General features: G+C 41.2%; 1 protein-coding gene across 1 annotated transcript in view; it reads right to left on the bottom strand.

The window, feature by feature from the left end:
* Positions 1 to 20,928, bottom strand: part of UBE4A (ubiquitination factor E4A) — a 35,970-nt gene continuing 15,042 nt past the window's right edge. Inside the window, exons 10-20 of the mRNA XM_035009040.1 lie at positions 19,965 to 20,085; positions 17,644 to 17,948; positions 16,208 to 16,340; positions 14,997 to 15,184; positions 13,060 to 13,160; positions 12,831 to 12,944; positions 10,159 to 10,333; positions 6,561 to 6,741; positions 5,973 to 6,120; positions 4,165 to 4,322; positions 1 to 2,984 (exon numbers count right to left, since the gene is read on the bottom strand). Of these exons, the coding sequence (XP_034864931.1) occupies positions 2,855 to 2,984; positions 4,165 to 4,322; positions 5,973 to 6,120; positions 6,561 to 6,741; positions 10,159 to 10,333; positions 12,831 to 12,944; positions 13,060 to 13,160; positions 14,997 to 15,184; positions 16,208 to 16,340; positions 17,644 to 17,948; positions 19,965 to 20,085 (1,754 nt within the window). The 3' untranslated portion in view covers positions 1 to 2,854. The remainder of the gene's footprint in view (positions 2,985 to 4,164; positions 4,323 to 5,972; positions 6,121 to 6,560; positions 6,742 to 10,158; positions 10,334 to 12,830; positions 12,945 to 13,059; positions 13,161 to 14,996; positions 15,185 to 16,207; positions 16,341 to 17,643; positions 17,949 to 19,964; positions 20,086 to 20,928) is intronic.

Below are 20,928 nucleotides of genomic sequence, written 5' to 3'. Positions count from 1 at the left end.
TTGTAACTCAGGTGTTCATTTATTAAATACAAGCTTTGAACAAACACCCCCAGGCAAGTTTGACAAGAAGTAACCTTCCTGGAATGTTTCAAAATACAGTTATGTAGATCAAATTTTATTTCAATCAATCTTTTTGTTGTTTTATTTTTTACTTTTTATTTATTTACTTTGTCTAGGTTTTCCTGTGTAGCAGTTAGAGCATGTGCATTATTTCCTCACATGACATCAAGAGTGCAGCATCAGCCTCTCTGGCTTGTAAAGGCACCCAGTAGACTTATGCTCTGGGCATCGGCTGCTTAGCAACCAGCATCAAATAAAGTAATGAAGCTTTTGTAGACTGTGATACCAAATAGCAACTGGCACCTTCACCTGCACCATTAAAAAACCTTTAATGTTTCTTTGTTTTTACATATCCATTACAAACTATATTAAAAAAAAAAAACATCAAACCAAGATTGCTTGATAAACCCTACTTAAATAATTTTCCAAGTTTAGTTATTACCCTCTTGGTAAGCAATACTAGAGCTGATAAAGAGTCTTCATTTTCCTATCATACTCCAGCAAAGCCAACACACAAAACTAGGTGTATCAGAAAGTCTGCTCTAATAGATTTAGAGCTGTTTCTGAGTTCCAGATAACAAAACACCTCTTTAAGCTTCCAAGCACATATACACACCATGGTGTACACCAAGATGATAATTTTTTAGTCTCATTTTTGGGATGTTATTAAATTACTTCAAGGAAAGAAAAAAAGGCACAGAGGACACTTGGTTTCCTTACCAACAGTGGCCTTAAGCTATACACTTGCCTTTGTGATGAGTTTAAAGATACTCAGCAGCATTAATGGTGCCGTAGCTGTTCATAAAAAGTTTCAGGAAAAGAAAAAAAAAAAAAAAGCTTGCCAGAAGAGGCTCACAATCTGAAGACCACAGAAGTAGAATACAGACACAGATACAAGAGGCAGCATAGAGGTTGTTAACTAGAAAGCTGCTGGGAACAGCTGCCTTCTGAGGTTTTGTGCCCATTTTTCCTCCAATTTTCTCCTATAAAACTCTGGTCTTTTCCCCACTTTTAAAAAAAATGAAAACATCCCATTAGATTGGGTTTGGAAGATAACTGCGAGTAGATAGCTTATTTTATACACAGTTCATTCTCAGAGAAGTAAAGGAGGATAATAAATATGAAATGAAGCTCATTTTAAGAAAATAAACAAATCCTGTTAACCCAAGCCTTAAAGGCCCAGGTTGCACACTGAATTAATATCTTACATTCTGGCATTTCTAAGAGTCCTAGACTCCTTTTTTCATTTATAAGCACAGCAGTAGGCAACATCTACTTTATACCTAGTGTGGGATGCCCTCTGATGTGAGGTTTTCCAAGTGATGTCATCAAAAGCACATTAAGGACTGCTTATAGCAACTCGTGCTGGAATACGCTAAAACTACCATCTTACTTGAAAGAGGCCATGGTTAAAAATGAAACAGCAACGCCTGTTTCTAGATCATATCACTTGTCACTTACGGTATCTTCAGGCTCACCTAGTGACATAATCCATAGGAGAATGTACCTCACTTAGCATGTTAAGCTGCGCAACTGAGTAGGGAGCACAAGCTCAACTTGCAAAAGTGGGGCTCGTCCGCCTACTAACTACATGGGGCTATGTGGATATTTAAAATGGCTGTGGACAAGGTTGTGCTCAAATTCCTACTCTGTTAATTGATGACCTAAGGCTGAATTAGAAGCAGCTCTTGGAGGTTAGGTCACAAGCCCAAACAAACATTAACTATATACATGTTATAGTCTCAGAATTTTGTCTAGAGTGTCAGTAAACATGGCCACACACTGCATACATCTTACCGTGGAAGAGACAATATAAAGTGGACTCAGTTTACACTAGACCAATATAAAAATGCACATGGTGTCTATATATACTGAAATATACTGTTGATAATAGTGTCTTAAAATGGCATCTTTTATGGTTATAATATTTGTTCCCTAACTTTTCCTCTCAAGCCTAGTCCTTGTAGCAACAGATTTCCATAAGATAAAGAGGGCCTAACAGCCTCCTTTTTTCTTTCACCTCAGAATTTTCTAAATAAAGTTTAAAAATTCACGTTTGTCCTACCAATCCTCCTAACAAAATATTATGAGGCTGTTTTTTGTGGTGATGATAGCCCCAGGGGAGAGTGTCCTCCATCAGATCTCTGAGTGACAAGATAATGCAAAATTAAGAACTACCAACAGAAACTGCACAAGATTCCTTTTTGAAAATCTCATCTATTCTATTCAAAAGCCCACTCAAACATCAAGGTATCTGTTTTTGTGTGAAAGGTTATTCTGTAGTATAGCAGAACTGTAACAAGAAAAGGGCTGACATCTGCGTCATGAAGACCAGTAAATACCTCAATGACACAGGACTTTCTGATGGTGTCAGCTGTCACTTAAATATGTGACATCATATACTTAAAAGCTGGGCTCACCAAAGGTATTTGAGCAGTTCTTGACAGAGCAACAGTAAGGTGGCAGGAAGTTTTAGTAGTTGAAGTTAATATAACTTAAGGTAGGAAAAGGATGAAGTGTAGGAAAAGAGAACAAAGGGTACAAATGAATGATCATTTCTAAACTTGGTGCTGCTATAATAGGCATAATTTCCTGCAAGCCAAGAGAGCATTGTAAAATTCTTAGGAATAAATCTAAATTGTCATAATTTCAGCAAGAATAGTTCTCTAATTTAGTGAAAGAAAGAAAGAAAGAAAGAGAAAGAAAGAGGAACAGAATCAAAAAGAGAAACCACAAACAATTGTTTATCTACATTCTGGAGTTGGTTGTTTTTGGTTTGTTTAGTTCACAGTATTTATTCAAGTTGCTCCTTTTGTTGTTGTTTCCTCTCTGCGAGCCACCGTTGGATTTTTTCTTTTAGTTCTGTGTTTGGCCGGATCTGGTCCATGGTGAGGGGACTACGGTTAAAGGGATCGGTTTGGTCACTGGGACAAAGAGAGAAAGGGAAAGTGGTTATTTCTGTAAGTTCTAACAGCCAAAGCCCAAGCTAGAAAAGCGGGCCCATCTCCCTCTGAGAGTGAAGCCAGACACACTGTAAGTCTGAGTCAGGCGCTGACGTGAGGTTAGAAAGGAGGAGATGAGAGAAAGAGTGATTCAGGAGGTTTCTGGGTTTTCTGCAGATTATTTAGCTACTTGGTCTCTCTGCTCCTTAATAAACCTTATTTCCACATTTCTATTCAGATGATACTTGATTTGATTTTCCTAAGGCAGATAGCCTGCACACTCACGTCAGCATACAGAGCTGCTGGTCGTTTTAGTGACAGGCTCTCGAAATAGTCTAAGGTGTTAGGGGATAAAGCCTTGTAGATTGACACCTGATTTAGTTAGCTGTGTGCTACATAAGTGAACGCAGATTATGGATTCCTGACAGGTAAGAAGGTTTATAATATACTTTAAGGGCTGATATACCTTCTGTCTGTATCCTGAGGCCACAATAAAATATAAATTTTCACTGACACTTTGGAAAAGACAGACTGCCTACTACAGCATTATATGTATAGTGAATGCTTAATACCAGATAGCACAAAGTAGAAAATCCCCTTTTGCAGTGTTTAATAAATAGTATTCCCTTAAATCTGGGTCAACTTATAGAACTTCATTTTAAACAGGAAGAGTTACTCAGTACCCATTTCTGACTAATGCAGCAGGTCCTGCCTGCAGGTTCGGCGGGACCCGTGGCCACCGTGGCCAAGTACGACAGCAGGAGCGGACGGTGGCTGAACCTATATGCGATGGCTACAGCGTCAAACCAGACTTAAACAAACAAAACAAACTTGTCATTTATGTTTTTACAACTTAATACAATTAGAACACGTTCAAGTCTTCAGGTTGACATTATTTATAACATCTGGTAGAAATGATTTCCTCAAGGAAGGAACAGGTAAGGGGTTAGAGCCAGCATTTCTCAACGGAGTGTTTTGTTTTGGATGTTTAAATCCTTAACAATCAAGTGATACACCTCTCTTGAAATGCCTCCCCAACTTATTCATAAACCAACAATATAGAGCACCTACTGGGTGCATAGTACTGTATTAGGAAACTGGGGGAAAAGGACAGCAAACACACACACATCTGTTGTTTGGCTGCTCTCTGGGGCTAGCATACCTGAGCAAATGTCTGGCAATGGTGGATCTATCCACAGTGACTCTGGAGGATGGCAGCACCACAGGGTCAGACATGAGTGTGCTCATGATGGGATCCAGGAACTCATCACAGGCATCTGCATAGGTCTCTTCCTCCTGTTGTTGGAGGTCTGCTAGAGACTAAGCACAAACACCTGGTTGTTAAGGTGAATTCACAGAGCAGCTGAATCCCAAATATTCAGTGACTATAATCTTAAAAGGTCACTGAGGACCCTTTAGAGCGACAGTGACAATCTCAGCTTTATTTTCTAAACGAGCCAAGAAGGATCTTATAAAAGTGAGTTTAGCATTCAACCCCAACTCCCAAACTTCAGTGTGGCTCAGCTGCCGGCAGTCATGACTAAAGATGGGCTTAAGTGTTAACAAAAAAAGAAACGCATCACATATAAGATCCTCCTGGCAGCAGTCCTACTGTAAATGTCATCACTGAAAAGGGGACGGTGGTAGGAGAGTTATTTGCAGAGTCACTCATGTAGTCAGTGTATGAAAAGCAGTTTCTGATTTTATGTACAAACAGGTATAGGAGGAGTTTAAAAGTAGCTTCAACATTTGATCCCTAACTATGACTCTAGTTCCTCAGGAACCTATCTGGCTAAGCTCTAGGCAAGATGGAGCCCAACTCAATAAAAAAAGTAGTTCAATGAAGGGAACATGCATGTCAACAAGGAAGGTTTTCTTTTCTTTTTTTAAATGGGGAAGGTTTTCTATTAGAGTCTGTGCCATGATTTTTCCTTCTTTGTAACTAATGGAGCTCTGTCAAACTCCAACCAAAGGGATTAGCTAAATATAAGATAGTATTTTCATCTACAAATATAGGACTATGCCCATATAAGCCAACTACTAACTACAAATATAATGAACAGAGAAAATCTATACAAATCAAATGACTAAAAACAACTGATCTTGAATCCTATTTGAAAAAGTTCTGCGTTAACAATGTAGGTTTTCAAGTCTATTGGTAACACTGTGCAGGAAAGATTTCATAGAAAGTCTACAGAAGTCTGTGCATTCTTCTCTTCCAGTAGAAGCTTCTTCCTTCCTTCCTTCCTTCCTTCCTTCTTTGAGAGAGAGAGACAGCGAGAGAGGGAACACAAGCAGAGGGAGTGGGAGAGGGAGAAGCAGGCTTCCCACAGAGCAGGGAGCCTGATGCAGGGCTAGATCCCAGAACCCTGGGATCATGACCTGAGCTGAAGGCAGATGCTTAACGACGGAGCCACCCAGGCACCCCTAGTAGAAGCTGTTTTTTTTTTTTTTTTAAAGATTTTATTTATTTGAGAGAGAGAGTGAGAGACAGCACAAGAGGGAAGAGGGTCAGAGGGAGAAGCAGACCCCCTGCTGAGCAGGGAGCCCGATGCGGGACTCCAGGATCATGACCTGAGCCGAAGGCAGTCGCTTAACCAACTGAGCCACCCAGGCGCCCCCTAGTAGAAGCTTCTTAAATCAATTTTCTGTTCTTCCCTCTTATGTTGAAAAGAGAATTAAGGATATGGTAGTGATGATAAGATGATATGATATGGTGCTGTATGGAATTCTTTACTGTATTGTATACCCGAAACTAACACTGTATGTTAGCTAATTGGAATAAAAATAAAAACTTAAAAACAAAAACACCCAAAAAAGGCAGTTCTAGTTATTCACTGACCAGGAAGAATCATCTGTTTATATTTTCTCAAGGCAATACCCTTGAAATTAGGGTAACCAGCAGAACAGTTGAGTCAACACAGTGACTTCTATTGAATATGTTAATAAACAAGTCCTCCTCCCCCTCACCTTGATTCTCTCTGCTAAGTTGCTGAAAGCCACAATCATATTCCCGGGCTTATTTATTTTCTTCAGGACTCGGACTGTCTGTGCAAAGAGAGTTGGGGAATAGGAACGTCCATCCTTCGGCACCGTGGCACAGAAGTTCTCCTCGTCCCTGGAAGGTCAGCATCAGAAAGAAACTGAGCATCAGAGGGCAGGTCAGTGAGGGAGAGAACAGCTGGGTTGAGGAACAAGGTTCCCCATCACTTACATGCCATCAATGTTCTTTGGATATAGAAAGATTTCTTCTAATTTTTAGGGAGAAGATCTATCAAGTATCCTGTAACCTTAAAAAGAATACTGCTTTTCTAAACATTGGTTACAACTAGTAAAGTTTATCTTTGCACAGATGAAGGCAGAATGTTGAAAATTTTAAACAGTGTCCCGAAGGTCGGACAAAATTTCATGATTAAAACTACGTAAAATTCCTTCATCAACCAATAGAAATGAACCATTTCTTTTCTATTTCCACGTAATTACCAGTCATTCCATTATCAAAACCCCAAATTAAAACATCAGCATTCCCTCTGGCTTGCCCAATTAAATCTCAGGTACCCAAGATTTAAGTAGATTGTGCAGATATCTGATACGAGTTGCTGGGGTTTGAAGTCAAATTCACTGAAGTCCTTGACTTTTAAGGCCCCCATCTTGGGGCCAACCAGGTGCTGCAGGAAGTAGTTCAACATGGAGATGATGCGCTCAGCCAGGAAAGGATGCACAAAGAGTGATTTGATCTCTAGAAGAAAAGGCAGTCTGTGAAAACTCAACCCGTAAGCCATCTTTTACTTATTATGTCTTAAGAGTTTCACTTGGAGACCTCTGGGGAGTATTTTAAAAATTATATAAGTAATACATTTTCATTGCAGGAATGTTAGAAAACACTGGTAAGCAAAACAAAATATAAAACTACCACCCAGAAATAAACACTGTTAACATTTTGAAATACATCCTTCTAGCTTTTCTGTCCATATTTACAAACATACACATTTTTAAAACGAAATGATGATCATGTGTACCTATTCTGTAACTTACTTTTTCAGTAACTATATCATAACTATCTCACCATTTTGGTAAATATATGTCCCTGTGTTGTCCAACATGGTAGCCACTGGCTGGCCTGATGTGTCTATTTAAATTAGTTTAAAAATTCAGTTCCTCAGTCACACTGACCTCACATCTCAAGTGTTCAATAGCCACACGTGGCTAGTATCTATAGTACGAGTCCAGATTTATAGAGCATTTCCATCAGAGAAAGTTCTGTAGGATAGTGATGATTTGCACTCTTTTTAATGGCCACATAATTTTCCAGTGTGTGACTGTACCTGAAGTTATTTATCCTTATTGCTAGACATTATTTTTACTGCTAGACATTCTATTACAAACATTTCGTATCTATCTATTTAAAAAAAAAAGACTTTAGGGGCGCCTGGGTGGCTAGTTGGTTAAGCGACTGCCTTCGGCTCAGGTCATGATCCTGTGAGTCCTGGGATCGAGTCCCGCATCGGGCTCCCTGCTTGGCAGGGAGCCTGCTTCTGCCTCTGACCCTCCCCCCTCTCATTCTCTCTGTCTCAAATAAATAAATAAAATCTTTAAAAAAAAAAAAAAAAGACTTTAAGTAATCTCCACACCCAGCATGGGGCTCAAACTCACAACCCTGAGGCCAAGAATCGCATGTTTCACTGACTGAGCCAGCCAGGTGCCCCACCATTTCACTTATTAACTTCACTGTGTACATATTTTGTAGACTTACTACTTCCTTACAATGAATTTATAAGGAATTGCTAGGACACAGGACATAAACTCCCAAAATTAAAAAAATACATTAACACATGCCGGGTTTCAGTAAGTTATATTTTTAGTCAGTCTATTGACTCCACGACTGATGAGAGTTTAGCTCTTACTTCCTATCCTTCTCTTCCAAATACAAATCCCAGTATATAATCAAATCTTTATGTCACGAAGATTGTAAAAATCATTCACAGCAGAGCCATATAGTGTCCTAATGATTACATACATAAAGTAATATATATACTTAAAAAAAAAGGTATATCTATTTGAAAGAGAGAGAGCGGGTGCGTGAGTGGGGGGAGGGACAGAGGCAGAGACTCTTCAAGCCGGCTCCCCACTGAGCACTGAACCCAATGTGGGGCTCGATCCCACAACCCTGAGATCATGACTTGAGCCGAAACCAGAGTTGGACACTCAACCGATTGAGCCATCCAGGTGTCCCAGTGATATATAGTTTTTAATATAAGTTTGTAAAAATTAGTTTGCTTATTTTCAGAGTACCAATCACTAAATCTTTCTAAACTCTCCACCAGAAATGTAAAACTCTCGATAGGATCATTTCTAGCAGTTCTGTATTTTTTGGAAATGCTCCTTCTGGAAGCTCCCATCTGTCACTCCAATCTGGACTCCTTGCTCTATAAGCCTGCTGCGTGGTGGTCACACAAGCTCCTTTTACCACAATCCTGGACACTTCCTTTGTCTCCCTCTTATGGGATTCCACCTTCCTCCTCTGGATTTACTCTTTCACTTTGATGGAGTAAATCTTTTTGTAGCTTCTCAAGAAACGGTACACTGGAAGTAAATCTGATACCTTCACCCTCAAACAGAAATGACAGTGTGGCTGGCTATAGCATTCTGGGCTGAAAAGCTATTTTCCACGAGGAGTGTGCTCCAGCTTCCAATGTCACTGTTGTGAAAATCAAAGACATTTTATACTTAAACCACTGTAGATCACCTGACTTTCCTCTGGGACCTTTGAGGGTCTTCTCTTTACCTTGATCTCCTGAAATGTCACAATGTCACCTAGTGTGAGAATTTAAAAGGTCCTTGCGCTGGGCACATTGTGGCCCTTTCAAGTTAGAGGCTTTTAGTCTTTGAGAATTTTTGGTATTATTTCTCTGATAATTTCCTCTACTCCATTTTTCTCTTCTGAGACTTTTTGGATTGATCCTTTGTTTTCTTATCCTTTTCATTCTAATTTCCATCTCTTTTTCTTTCTGTTCTACTTTCATGGAAGAGCTCCTTAATGTGATCTTCTAACCCTTCTGACAAGTAAAAATTACTTGTATTTTCAATATCCAAGTGCTCTTTCTTGTTCTTTGAATAATACTTATTGCCTCTTTGTTCTTGTTTTATGGATGCTATCTTCTCTTATTCCTCTGAGATTATAAAGATTTTTTAAAAAGTTTTCATCCAATATCTCTGTTTCATGTTGGAGGATTTCCTCAAATGTTTGGTGATCCTTGGTTATCGTTTCGTATGTAATCAGTATAAAATTATTAATAAAATATTTTACTTTAAAAAAAATACTAAGTTTTGAGATGTGTATTTTATAGTTCTAGCACATCTCAATTCAGACTAGTCACATTTAAAATGCCTGATAGCTATTATGTGGCAAATGGCTACTGAATTGGACACTTAGCTTGAGAGGGAGTGGAGATAAGTGTCTTTGATCTACCACATTTAACCAGAGTTCAAAAATGGTTTTCAGGTTAACATATACACAAACTCGGGGCGCCTGGGTGGCTCAGTTGGTTAAGCGACTGCCTTCGGCTCAGGTCATGATCCTGGAGTCCCGGGATCGAGTCCCGCATCGGGCTCCCTGCTCAGCAGGGAGTCTGCTTCTCCCTCTAACCCTCCTCCCTCTCATGCTCTCTCTCATTCTCTCTCTCAAATAAATAAATAAAATCTTTAAAAAAAAAACAACAAAAAACATATACACAAACTCCCCAGATACATTTATATGGCTAACTTGTTCTCCAGAAAAATTATACCAACTTACGTTTTCTGGCAGCCGTGTGAGGGTGAATGTTTCCCACATCAACAATAGGCATCATCTTTTTTTTAAGGAGGTTCCATGCCCAGTGTGGAGCCCAACGCGGCACCTAACACGGGGCTTGAACTCCCGACCCTGAGATCAAGACCTGAGCTGTGTGATCAAGAGTTGGATGCCTAACTGACTGAGCCACCTAGGTGCCCTGGGCATCATCCTTCTTGAAGCTTCTCTAGTAATTCATTTCCCTCCCAGACTGTGGAGGGTACTATTGCCAGAGTCTGAGTTCATAGTTTCAACTGGGCTGACCCCTCAAATGAAGCAGATCTTGACCACTGGAATTTTTGGGAATATGGTGCTTTGTGTCCTTACCTGATGTCAGAAAGGCAAGGGTACCAATTGTTTCATTGGACATGATGTTATGGAAACGTGCTAGCTGTCCAAACATCTGTAGGCCAGCCTCCTTCTCTCGGCGGGCTTCTGGAGTCAGACTATCCCATTCACCTCGGTCTTTCTCAATCTGTTGAATCTTTATCTTGCTCAAATACTACAGAAACCAGAGGTGAAATGTATCAGAGAAGAAAGTGCAGTTGAAGGGAAGATGATAATTAAGCGGTTCTATTTATTTTTAAAATTTATTTATTTGAGAGAGCGTGAGAACAGGTGGAGGGACAGAGGCAGAGGGAGAAAGGATCTCAAAGATTCTGTGCTGAATGCAGAGCCTGATGCGGGGCTTGATCCTACCACCTTGAGATCACAACCTGAGACGAAATCAAGAGTTGGATGCTCAACCAACTAAGTCACCTAGGTGCCCCTTAAGCGGTTCTATTTAAAATCTAGTTTGTTTTTATTTTATTTTTCTAAAAAAGATTTTATTTGTCAGAGAGAGAGAGAGAGAGCGCGCGCGCAAGCATGCACAAACAGGGGAGCGGCAGGCAGAGGGAGAGGCAAGCTCCCTGCTGAGCAAGGAGCCCGATGTGGGACTCCATCCCAGGACCCTGGGATCATGACTTGAGCTGAAGGCAGATGCTAAACCAACTGAACCACCCAAGCGTCCCTAAAATCTAGTTTAGTAACCCGGGAAAACCAGGGACTATGTAAGAAACGTGAGCCTTTATTTCTCAGCATAGGGCTGAAGCTCCATAGATTTGTTTTAGCCTGGGAGGACTTGTGGGTAGTTCCCATATGTGTATTATAGTCTCTGAAATAGAAAGGAGAATAAGTAGTATCATGTTTGAAACCTAGGCAAAAATAAATAGGCTAAAGTGAAAAAAGGGACAAATCCTTCTTAAAAAATGAAAACAAAACAAAAACAAAAACAAAACCCCAAAAAACAAAAAACAAAACCAAACCCAAAACTGCCTATCAAAAAACAAAGCTCTATCAAATATGCAAGATGTCTGGAAGGAGAAGCATAAATATTAAAAACCGTCTACTTCTCATCATTCTTGCAGTCCTATGACAATGCCATCTGGTGTCATTCTTTGTATCACAGAGCTCTTGCATAGAAGGGTCTGTTTATTACAGGACTTGTTCTTGTTTTCTACGAAAACCTATCTAAAATCTAAAAGTACGGGATTATGAAAAAAGCAGGAACTCTCCTCACAGATCAAATACAAGTTACTGGGGGACTGCTAATCAATATGAGGAGCGTGTGGCTGTCTAACAGGCCGCCTTCACGACTTACCTGCCTCATCTCCCCTTGGGCCCCAGCCTTAGCTTTCTTACACTTGTCACAGATAAGGGAAGGTTGTTTTTTTTTTTTTTAAGATTTTATTTCTTTATTTGACAGAGACACACAGCGAGAGAGGGAACACAAGCAAGGGGAGAGGGAGAGGGAGAAGCAGGCTTCCCGCTGAGCAGGGAGCCCGATGTGGGGCTCAATCCCAGGACTCTGGGACCCTGACCTGAGCCGAAGGCAGACGCTTAACGACTGAGCCACCCAGGTGCCCCGATAACGGAAGTTTTTAATAGGAGCAAGAAGCAGCTCCATGAAGGATGAGTAAGGACATGATGATGCACTGAAGTTGCTGACAAGCACCCGGTGTAGACTTTGGGACACTCGTGTTTCAAATGTAAAGATTTGGGAGGCTGCGGATAGGTGGCGAGTACTGGTAACTTGCAGCGTTTATATGAAAAAATAACCCAAACCAGAGATTTTTTTCTTCAAGGAGTGGTGCAAAAATCAGACTCTTTCAGGAAGGGGATAAGAATCATTGCCTTAGTGAGTCACTGTTATTGATGCGTTGGGATGGAAAATGGTTGAAAGTCATTGACCAAATGCGAGGTCCTCGGATTTCTTTCTGTGCTGCTGGCCTGATTAATCCTGCCAGTGTATCTTAGTTTAGCTTCATCACCCTTTCTTTACCACTCTCTGCCAAAATATCATCCTAGTTTATGAGGCTTCAATGACCCTTATCTTGGTCTCTAATGGAATAATACCTATTAAGCTCTGTAATGGCAAGGCTCATGGTATACTATTACTCATAAATTTTTGGTGTCCCAATTGGTACTATGGGCATAAAGACTGCTCTACTGTAATTTGAAGGTAAAAAGTATGTACTTATCATTATTTGATAAGGGCAGTTAAATCTGTTTTTTTTTGAAGATTTTATTTATTTATTTGACAGAGAGAAATACAGTGAGAGCAGGAACACAAGCAGGGGGAGTGGGAGAGGGAGAAGCAGACTTCCCGCCGAGTAGGGAGCCCGATGCGGGGCTCGATCCCAGGACCCTGGGATCATGACCTGAGCCAAAGGCTGACACTTAACGACTGAGCCACCCAGGAGCCCCAGTTAAATCTGTTCTAAAAAATTTTTATTTAAAGATTTTTGAGAGAGAGAGAGAGCGCGCGCACGCACAAGCAGGGGGACTGGCAGGCAGAGGGAAAAAGCAGGCTCCTTGCTGAGCAGGGAGCCCGACGTAGGACTTGATCCCAGGACCTGATCCCAGGACCCTGGGATCATGACCTGAGCTGAAGGCAGACGCTTAACCAACTGAACCACCCAGGCGTCCCCCAAAAATTTTTATATACTTATTCTTACCTGTATGGCTTCATCCAGGAGGAAGATGGCATCGTTCATTAGCAGGTTAAGAAAGCGGAGGAAAAGTGGGGGATTCATGGCTTCTAAATTCTTAGAGGCATAGTCAGCCAAATCCTGTAAGTCCCAGCCCAAGACAAAACCATTTTAGTCCTGAACCACAACTCACTGGGGCTTATCTGAAGTAAAACTCAAGAGAATTCAGCTTTGGCTTCACCAAAAACTCGCTCACCTTAATGCTCTCTCGATAGGTATCTGTTCCCCACATGTACCTTAGGATGGGATACATGGGACGTCGGTAATTAAACTTCTGTTCAAATTGATGCGGGTCTCCTGGAATAGGGTAAGAGCAAAAACCCAGCAAAGGTGGTGCTACTAGAGGAAGAGTAAGAGCTTCTGCCTGTGGAGCCATTTTCTTGGATTCTGAATGTTGTCAAGACTACTGGCAAGATCTGCCCTGGGAGTTTACAAAGGCCCAGAGTGACAGCCGAGTGTTTACTTATTTTCTTACGGACAGAACAAGAGGGAGACAGACATGAAAGATACTGCCTGCAGAAAAGGACAAGGACCAAGCTGTACCCTAAAAGCCAGGGGAGACAAATGCTTCCATATCCAAACGTAGAGTACTTATCAGACTTTGAATGAGGCCTCTGAACTGGCCATTGTGGCAGTGACAGCCGTGTGCTGAACGGGATACTAAGTAACCTCCATATTCTTCATAGATAACATCCCCGCTGCGAAACGAACTGGTTCTTAGTTACTCTGAAAAATCAGGTCAGGGTCTAAAAACCTGAGGCTTATACTGTTTTGACCCATCAAAGGAACGAACCACAACATCTCTGTAGCTTGGGTCATACAATGAAAGAAGATCATGGGATCTGGAGTCAGAAGATCTAGGTTTTCCTTTTGGCTCCACCTAATTCAAGTCTCTTAACATTTTTTAACTTCTACTTCCTCAGAAATAAAACAGGAATTATAATACATCCTCTACCGCTGCATGTAAAGGGTTGAAATGGTCATATAATAACTGCAGTGACTTATTGTGACTATGTATGTATTATGAAGATGTACATGCACTATCTCATTAGTCGTCACTTCAACCCATTTTATAGATGAGGACACTAAGGCTCAGAGGTATGTGACAAAACCAAAATCCAAATGGGAAAGGCACTCAGTACAATGTTAAATGTCTCTTTGAATATTAACTGTATTTATCACTGGATGGTAGGACAACTTTTATTTTATTTATTTAGAACATCTCTTTTAAAAGGGGTCTTAAATAAGTGCCTAACATATATTGTTTACTGGTTGAGATGGGGTACAGTTTTGATCTCAGGGTGGTGAGTTTGAGCCCCATGTTGGGGATAGAGTTTACTTAAAAAAAAAAAAGAAAAGAAAAAAGACCTGTCCCACTATTCTGCAGATAAAAATAAATACCTGGGGTTGGGGCGGCTGCGTGACTCAATTGGTTAAGCATCCGACTCTTGATATCGGCTCAGGTCACGATCTCAGGGTTGTGAGCCTGAGCTCTGCATTGGGCTCCACACTGGGCATGGAGCCTGCTTATGATTCACCCTCTACCTCTTCCCCTGCCCCTTCCCCCCACTAAAAAAAAAAAAAAAGACCTGGGTTGTAATCGAACAGGCTACTTAGCTGGAGCTTAATTAAATCAAGCATATAATAAGAATGTGTGTGTGTGTGTGTGTGTGTTTTAAGATTTTATTTATTTATTTATTTGGGAGAGGGAGAGAGAAGGAGAGCGCACGAGTGGAGGGAGGGGCAGAAGGAGAGGGAGAAGCTGACATGGGCCTCCATCCCAGGACCCTGAGCCAAAGTCAGCCGCTTAACCAAATGAGCCACCCAGGCGCACCCCCTTGTTTTTCTTTTTGAGGTGAGATAGAATTGACCTGATTCTACCACTTAGTTGTATGACACAGACAAATTATCTTTTCGAGCATTCATGTCCTTATATGTATGACAGGGATAATACAGTAAAACTTGCCAGATGGTGACAAATTAATGAAACAATGTTAGAAAAGCACTTGGCATCAAGGCTGGCACATAGCAGATACTCAATAAATGATGGCTGCTGGTATTTTTCTGACATTAAATACTGATCAAGCTAGGAGACTCCACTAGTATCTGCTTCTCAGTTCTGGACTGCTTTACCTGTAAATTCAATGTCCACAAAGACCTTGATTAGAGCTTCTGCAAGGTGGGGTGCATGGGGAAAGTTGCAGAACACACGTTTCCGGTGGAACACACTGGATACCAAGGGATTTGGAGTCTGGTCCAGGTGGGGCATCACTGCTTCCAACACCTCAGCCAGTTTGGCCCTTAGGTGGGGATTCTTCATCCTGCAAAAAGTGCAGAAAGCAAGCTGAGCAGGTAGAAAACTCAACTCTCAAATTCATGACTATTTTCTCCACAGGAGGAGCCAAAACACCCTATACCACTGTTGGGAGGAGAAAACAGAATTCTGTAGTGTCAAGGCTGTCAATTTCTGGGGGATGATGCAGGGTACAACCTCACTCAACTTTTGAGATCACAGGCTACCAAGTATGAGGATGAATACTCAAGTTTCTATTTAACGCTTAGCCACTCTGTTTACTTCTCTACAATAATCCATTGTTTATTGCTTACATTCCCTGACCGTTTCATTGAGGATAAACTTGCCTTTCTAAGTTTCCTGAGGGCCAGGGTTAGGACGCAGTTCTTCCACGTTACTTACGCTGCACACCACGTGTGCCTAATAAATACCAGTTGACTCATGATTTCCCACTGGGTCTGCTTAGCTCAGTGAAGGATTGGCTTCTACCTACTTCTCACTGACATGGCTCAGGGAATTGTACATCATTCTCTTTGTGCAGCAAATCTTCACTCATGCACACATGGTTTCCTTTGGCCTAGACACCAAAAACACCAGAGAAGGAACTCCAAAGGTCAGTGGGCGTCTTTCTCTGAGAAAGGGAGTAGAAGCTATGAATGACAAGATGAGATTAGAAAGCATTTACCTGTGTTTACTGCTCATGCAACTCAGAACATTAAGGGTAAACTTTGTGACCCTACAACTGTTAGATCATCAGAACTGGCTGCCACTGGTAAGGCTTCTGGCATTAAGGTAACTATTTTAACCAGCCCCTAGCAGTGGAATTCCCATCGGGTCTCTTACGCAGGTTCAAATTGTTTGTGGGCAAAGTCCTTGGCTTATTATGCCTCTGAAGAGGGGGATTTCTGGCTATCCTTAAGGGTGGTCAGGTGATTCATTAGTGTTAACACAACTTCTGAAGGCAAGCCCTTATGAGTCAGGCTTGGTTTAGAAGTCTTCTGAATGCTCTGCACCTCTAAATGGTGTCAGAGCCAAGCTTTCAACACCTCACCTTTCTATGCTTCCAGTGAAAATTGTGATAAAGTGAAGAACATGTTCTAGGGAGTCTGCTGATGTCTCCAAGATGTCATCGGCAAAGCGGCGGAGAAAAATGAGGAAATCACCCAAGTTATCTGCAAAAAATTCTGGAAGACAGACAGACAAACCCATTCACTGCAATTAGTGAAACATCTGACTTTCTGTACTAAGCAATATTGAAATTCCTCCCTTTTGCTCTACCTAATAAAGATTAAAAAATCTGAAATGTCTTGTAGGTACTAGGAATGGTGACAAGTTCATAAATGTAGACTCTCCTTTAAAGGTAAGTCAATTTTTATTTCTATCCAAGTCAATATGAAAACAGCAGACACAAAATACTGTTCACACACTAGTGCAACTTAAGAAGGTACACTGATACACATTCTTTTCACACTCAAGGTTAACTATGCATTAAATAACCCTTTAGACGGATAAAGAATCTTCAACAAAGATGAATACGTTAGATGACTCTGGTCATCAGTCTCCAGGATGGTCCTCCAATTGTCTTTGCTTCCTGGTATTCATGCCCTTGTGTGTCCCTTCCTGCACTCTTCCAGCGTAGAGGCATTCAGAAGCAATGGTATATCATTTCCATGGTGAAGTTATAGAAGCCTATAGCTTCCATTTTGGTTGCTTGCTCTCAAGGAAGCCAGATGCCATACCATGAATAGTACTAAGGTGAGACCTGTGTAGCCTGGGAAAGAGGCCAGTAAGCAACTGAGGTCGACCAACAACCACATGACCTGGCTTGTAAGCAGATCCTCCAGTTCTGGTCAAGTCCTCAGATTCCTGTGGTCCTGACTGACAGCTCGCCTGCAACCGCATGAAAGACCCAGAGGCAGAACCATGCAGCCAAGCCACTCCTGGATTCCTGACCCACAGAAACCGTGTGAGATGACGTTTGTTTTAAGGTGCTACGTTTTAGGATGATCTGTTACTTAACAATAGATGACCAATACAGTGATCAAGAACATATAACCTGATTTTGATGGACAGTATCTGCCAGCTCCTCACTGCCAAACCTACATACACGACCTCCTCAACCAACAGGGGATGATAATTTTTTTCTCCCTAAAGAATAGCACACGGAGAGTTGGACAGATAAATTTAGAAGATGAACAATGAAGACAACATTAATGCAAAACTAACAGCTCTGAAAACCCTGGCTGCACTTACTCCTTTGAAGACTATTTTCTGATACACACAGAAGTGGGGACACAAGGCTGAGGAAAAAGCTGTTGGTTCCCCCATACTCTGAGCGGTAGATACTATCTATAAATTTGAGTTGTTTCTCCAAAAACAGTTGAATGATAACTTAAGGAAGGGTACTCTGAGGATTAAACTTCCAAAGTGACCCAGTTAAACTTAGATAGCTATAAATAGGCAGTTCCCAAGGAAGAGCCTGCTTACCTGGCACGTAAGCCAAAGAGCTGTAGCCGTCTGGCAGAGGAAAAGTTAGCTCAATTGGCTGTGAGCCCTCATTGCCCAAGGCCAGCTGAACGAGTAGAACAGCCATGGACACCTGCAAGTTGAGACAGTTCTGTAGCATCTGGGGCTCCGTCATGGCAGTCTTGGTGGAAAGATAGATGGTCATCAGTCGTTCAAACTGCTCCCGGAGGTTGTCAGCAGCAGGGCTAGAGCTTTGCTGAGCATCCCGCCAAGCAACCTGCAGCCGATGCAGATTTTGGTTGATTTTGACCATCTGATCATGCAACCTGCCCCCAAGAAAGCACAAGAGACTGGGTCAGGAGGCTCCTATAGGGCAGTTGAGTACAGATCGTTCCGGAAAAACAAATCTTCATTTATTTATTCTAGTATTCTCTTTTAGGATATAGGGGGCTGCTATTGCTATTGTGGTGACACAGAAGGCACTCACACAACTTATGGACAGGACTGGGGCAGGGGTCAGAGCACTGGGCAAATGTTACCAAGTATTTGACATAAATGACGCTCACTACAAATAGCAGCCTTCAGCTGAAACGCACCATCCAAAGAACAGTAGCTTGGTTAAGCAGGGTGTAGACTGGGCTGTTACCATGTAAAATAAATAACGATTAGACAAATTACAAAAAGAGCCCAGCAGGATAGTTTGACACTGCACAGCTGCAATGTTTGTGCTTGGATGTGGTTATATGGACAGTCTTTCTACTGTTAGTTAAGAACAAAAGCTGGAGAAAAAGGACTCTAGATCAGTAATGACCACATATAAACTGGTAGCCACCTGGGCCACAACCTAAGAAACAGCTTCCAGTCCTCTGTTGTTCAATATAAAATTACATTATTCTTCACAAAGGGCCAGCCAAATGTTCTCTAATGAAAGGAAGCCCTGTAATTCAATGTTATGGATAGTTGTCTCTATGGATACAGTCCAAAGTCATCTTCTTTGGCCCTGTAGACAATGTCTAGGGTTAGCTAGCCAGTATGGGGAGAATAGATGACATTCATTTCTATGTCTGAATGTCAGTGGTTGAACAGGTTAAACATATGCTGCATTATCTATTGTCTCATTTAAAATGTCAATGACCGGGATAGAAAAACTCTCTAATAAAGATATAATTTCATTTTTCTAGAAATTTGCCGAGTTTTAAAAAATGCTCTGTGCCAATGTAAGTATGCTGAGAAGACATTAAAAACTGCTATCCTCAGTACCTCTTCCTAAGGACTGTAACGACTTTATTTATACATGCAGTCATAATCAACTAAACCAGAGGAGGGAAAAATCACAGAATGGTGTGTGACCAGGCAGAACCAGAACCGCTTTTGAAAGTCATACACTCTAGTTCTTAAATGTTCACACTTCCAGAGTCCTTTGGTCCTACTGATCTTACCGGAATCCCTGATAAACACTTCTTTTCTTCTTTTTTTTTAATTTATTCTTTAAAGAGAGAGTGAGAGTGCGTGCACGTGTGTCTCGAGCCCCAAACATTTCTTTAATTTTGTCTCTATACCATAAAGTAGAGGGTCATCTTTTTTTCATCAGGAGTAGTAAGTAATGAAAATTCAAGAGCGGAAAGTGAAAAGTTAAAACAATTCCCCTTTCACAGATCACAACAGGAAGATAGTGATTTAAAAATTTTCAAGTTTAGGGGTGCCTGGCTAGCTTAGTTGGTTAAGTGTCTGCCTTTGGCTCAGGTCATAATCCCAGGGTCCTGGGATTGAGCCCCTCATCAGGCTCCCTACTCAGCGGGGAGCCTGCCTCTCCCTCTCCCACTCCCCCGCTTGTGCTCTCTCTCCCTCTGTCAAGTAAATAAATAAAATCTTCAAAAAAAAATTTTTTTTTTGCAAGTTTAGGGGTGCCTGGGTGGCTCAGTTGGTTAAGAGTCTGACTCTTGATTTTGGCTCCAGTCATGCATGGCTATGGGATCGAGTCCCGAGTCAGGCTCTGTGCTCAGAGGGGAGTCTGCTTGAGGATTCTCTCTCTCTCCCCCTCTGCCCCTCCCCCTGCACGTGTGCGTGCTCTCTCTCTAAAATAAAGAAATCTTCAAAAAAATCTGTGTGTTTAGAGAACAATACTAGTGTGTTTAATTTTAAGAAGTGTAGCAGGTCAAAAATGAAAAGTAAATTCAGTTATCTGTACAAAGGCAATTCACGTAAACATGATTAAGTGCATACAAAACTCCATTCCCATTAGATCCTAATGGGAGCCTTCAGAATAAAGTGAGACTCACTTTCAACCTTCTGGTTCTTAACCCCACAGAACAGTTCTTTTTGAATGACATCAGAGCAGTTACCTGTGAAATCCCAAGTATAAGGTATACTCGGTCAGGACAAGGTTCTCCGTCACAAGGTTGTAGTTCTGGGGGAACTTTGGCTCCTGCACAGCTGGGATCAAACAAGTCTCTTTGTCCAAACCTCAAAGAAAGTAAAAGGAACAGTAAATGACTCACCACAGACTTCTGTCCTGGGTCTCCAGTGTCCCCTTACTCTAGCTTCACGTCCATACTGCTACCAGTGAGAGGTTTTTTTTTTTTTTTTTTTAGTAATTTTCTTTTAAAAACAAATGTAGAAAACACTGTGGATGTTGCCAAGTGATAGACAGTGGATCATCTGTATCTATTCGTGCTTTTCCAGATTTACTTCCTTTTGACCATGTATTGCTTTTAGGATTAAAGAGTCATAAAACGGAGAGGAAATACACCAAAATTAAGAGGGATTCATTTTTTTTTTTTGAAGAGTGATTCATTTTGAATGACTTATTTTCTTCTTTTCACTTCTCTGCATTGTTTGAGTTTTCTCCAAACTGGCCCCAATATTCTTCCTCCCTAGACTCATTTCCTGCCAATTCCCATACCCCTTTCCCACCTAGCTCTCCCCCTCAATTTCCCACTGTTCTCCAATCAAGCCTTCCACAGCTTTGTACCTTTATACTTTAAACCCAACTCATCTCTCAAGACTCGGCCGCAAAGACTTCCAACTTCTGTAGAATTTATTGTTCACTCTCTCCTCTGTGCTCCCATAGTTTGGCCCTACACCATATTATGATTCTCTGTTAACATATCTGCTTTCTTCTGGAGGCTTTGAGTTAAAAGACAAAGCAGGGACTGTGCTTTATTTTTAGAAAGAATGAATCAATCAATACCTAAAGGCGGCTAAATTCAGAAAGAAGATCTCATGAAAGCACATCTAAAAGCTACCAGTTTTTTTTAGACGTCTGTCTTTTTAAAATTTATACTAGCTTTTCTTTTTGCCTCGTCT

This window comes from Mirounga leonina, unplaced genomic scaffold, assembly GCF_011800145.1.
Source record: "Mirounga leonina isolate KUSES-001 unplaced genomic scaffold, KU_Mleo_1.0 Mir_153, whole genome shotgun sequence".
Taxonomy (NCBI): domain Eukaryota; kingdom Metazoa; phylum Chordata; class Mammalia; order Carnivora; family Phocidae; genus Mirounga; species Mirounga leonina.
Note: the sequence above shows the minus strand (reverse complement) of the source record. Positions and strands in the feature narration are given on the sequence as shown.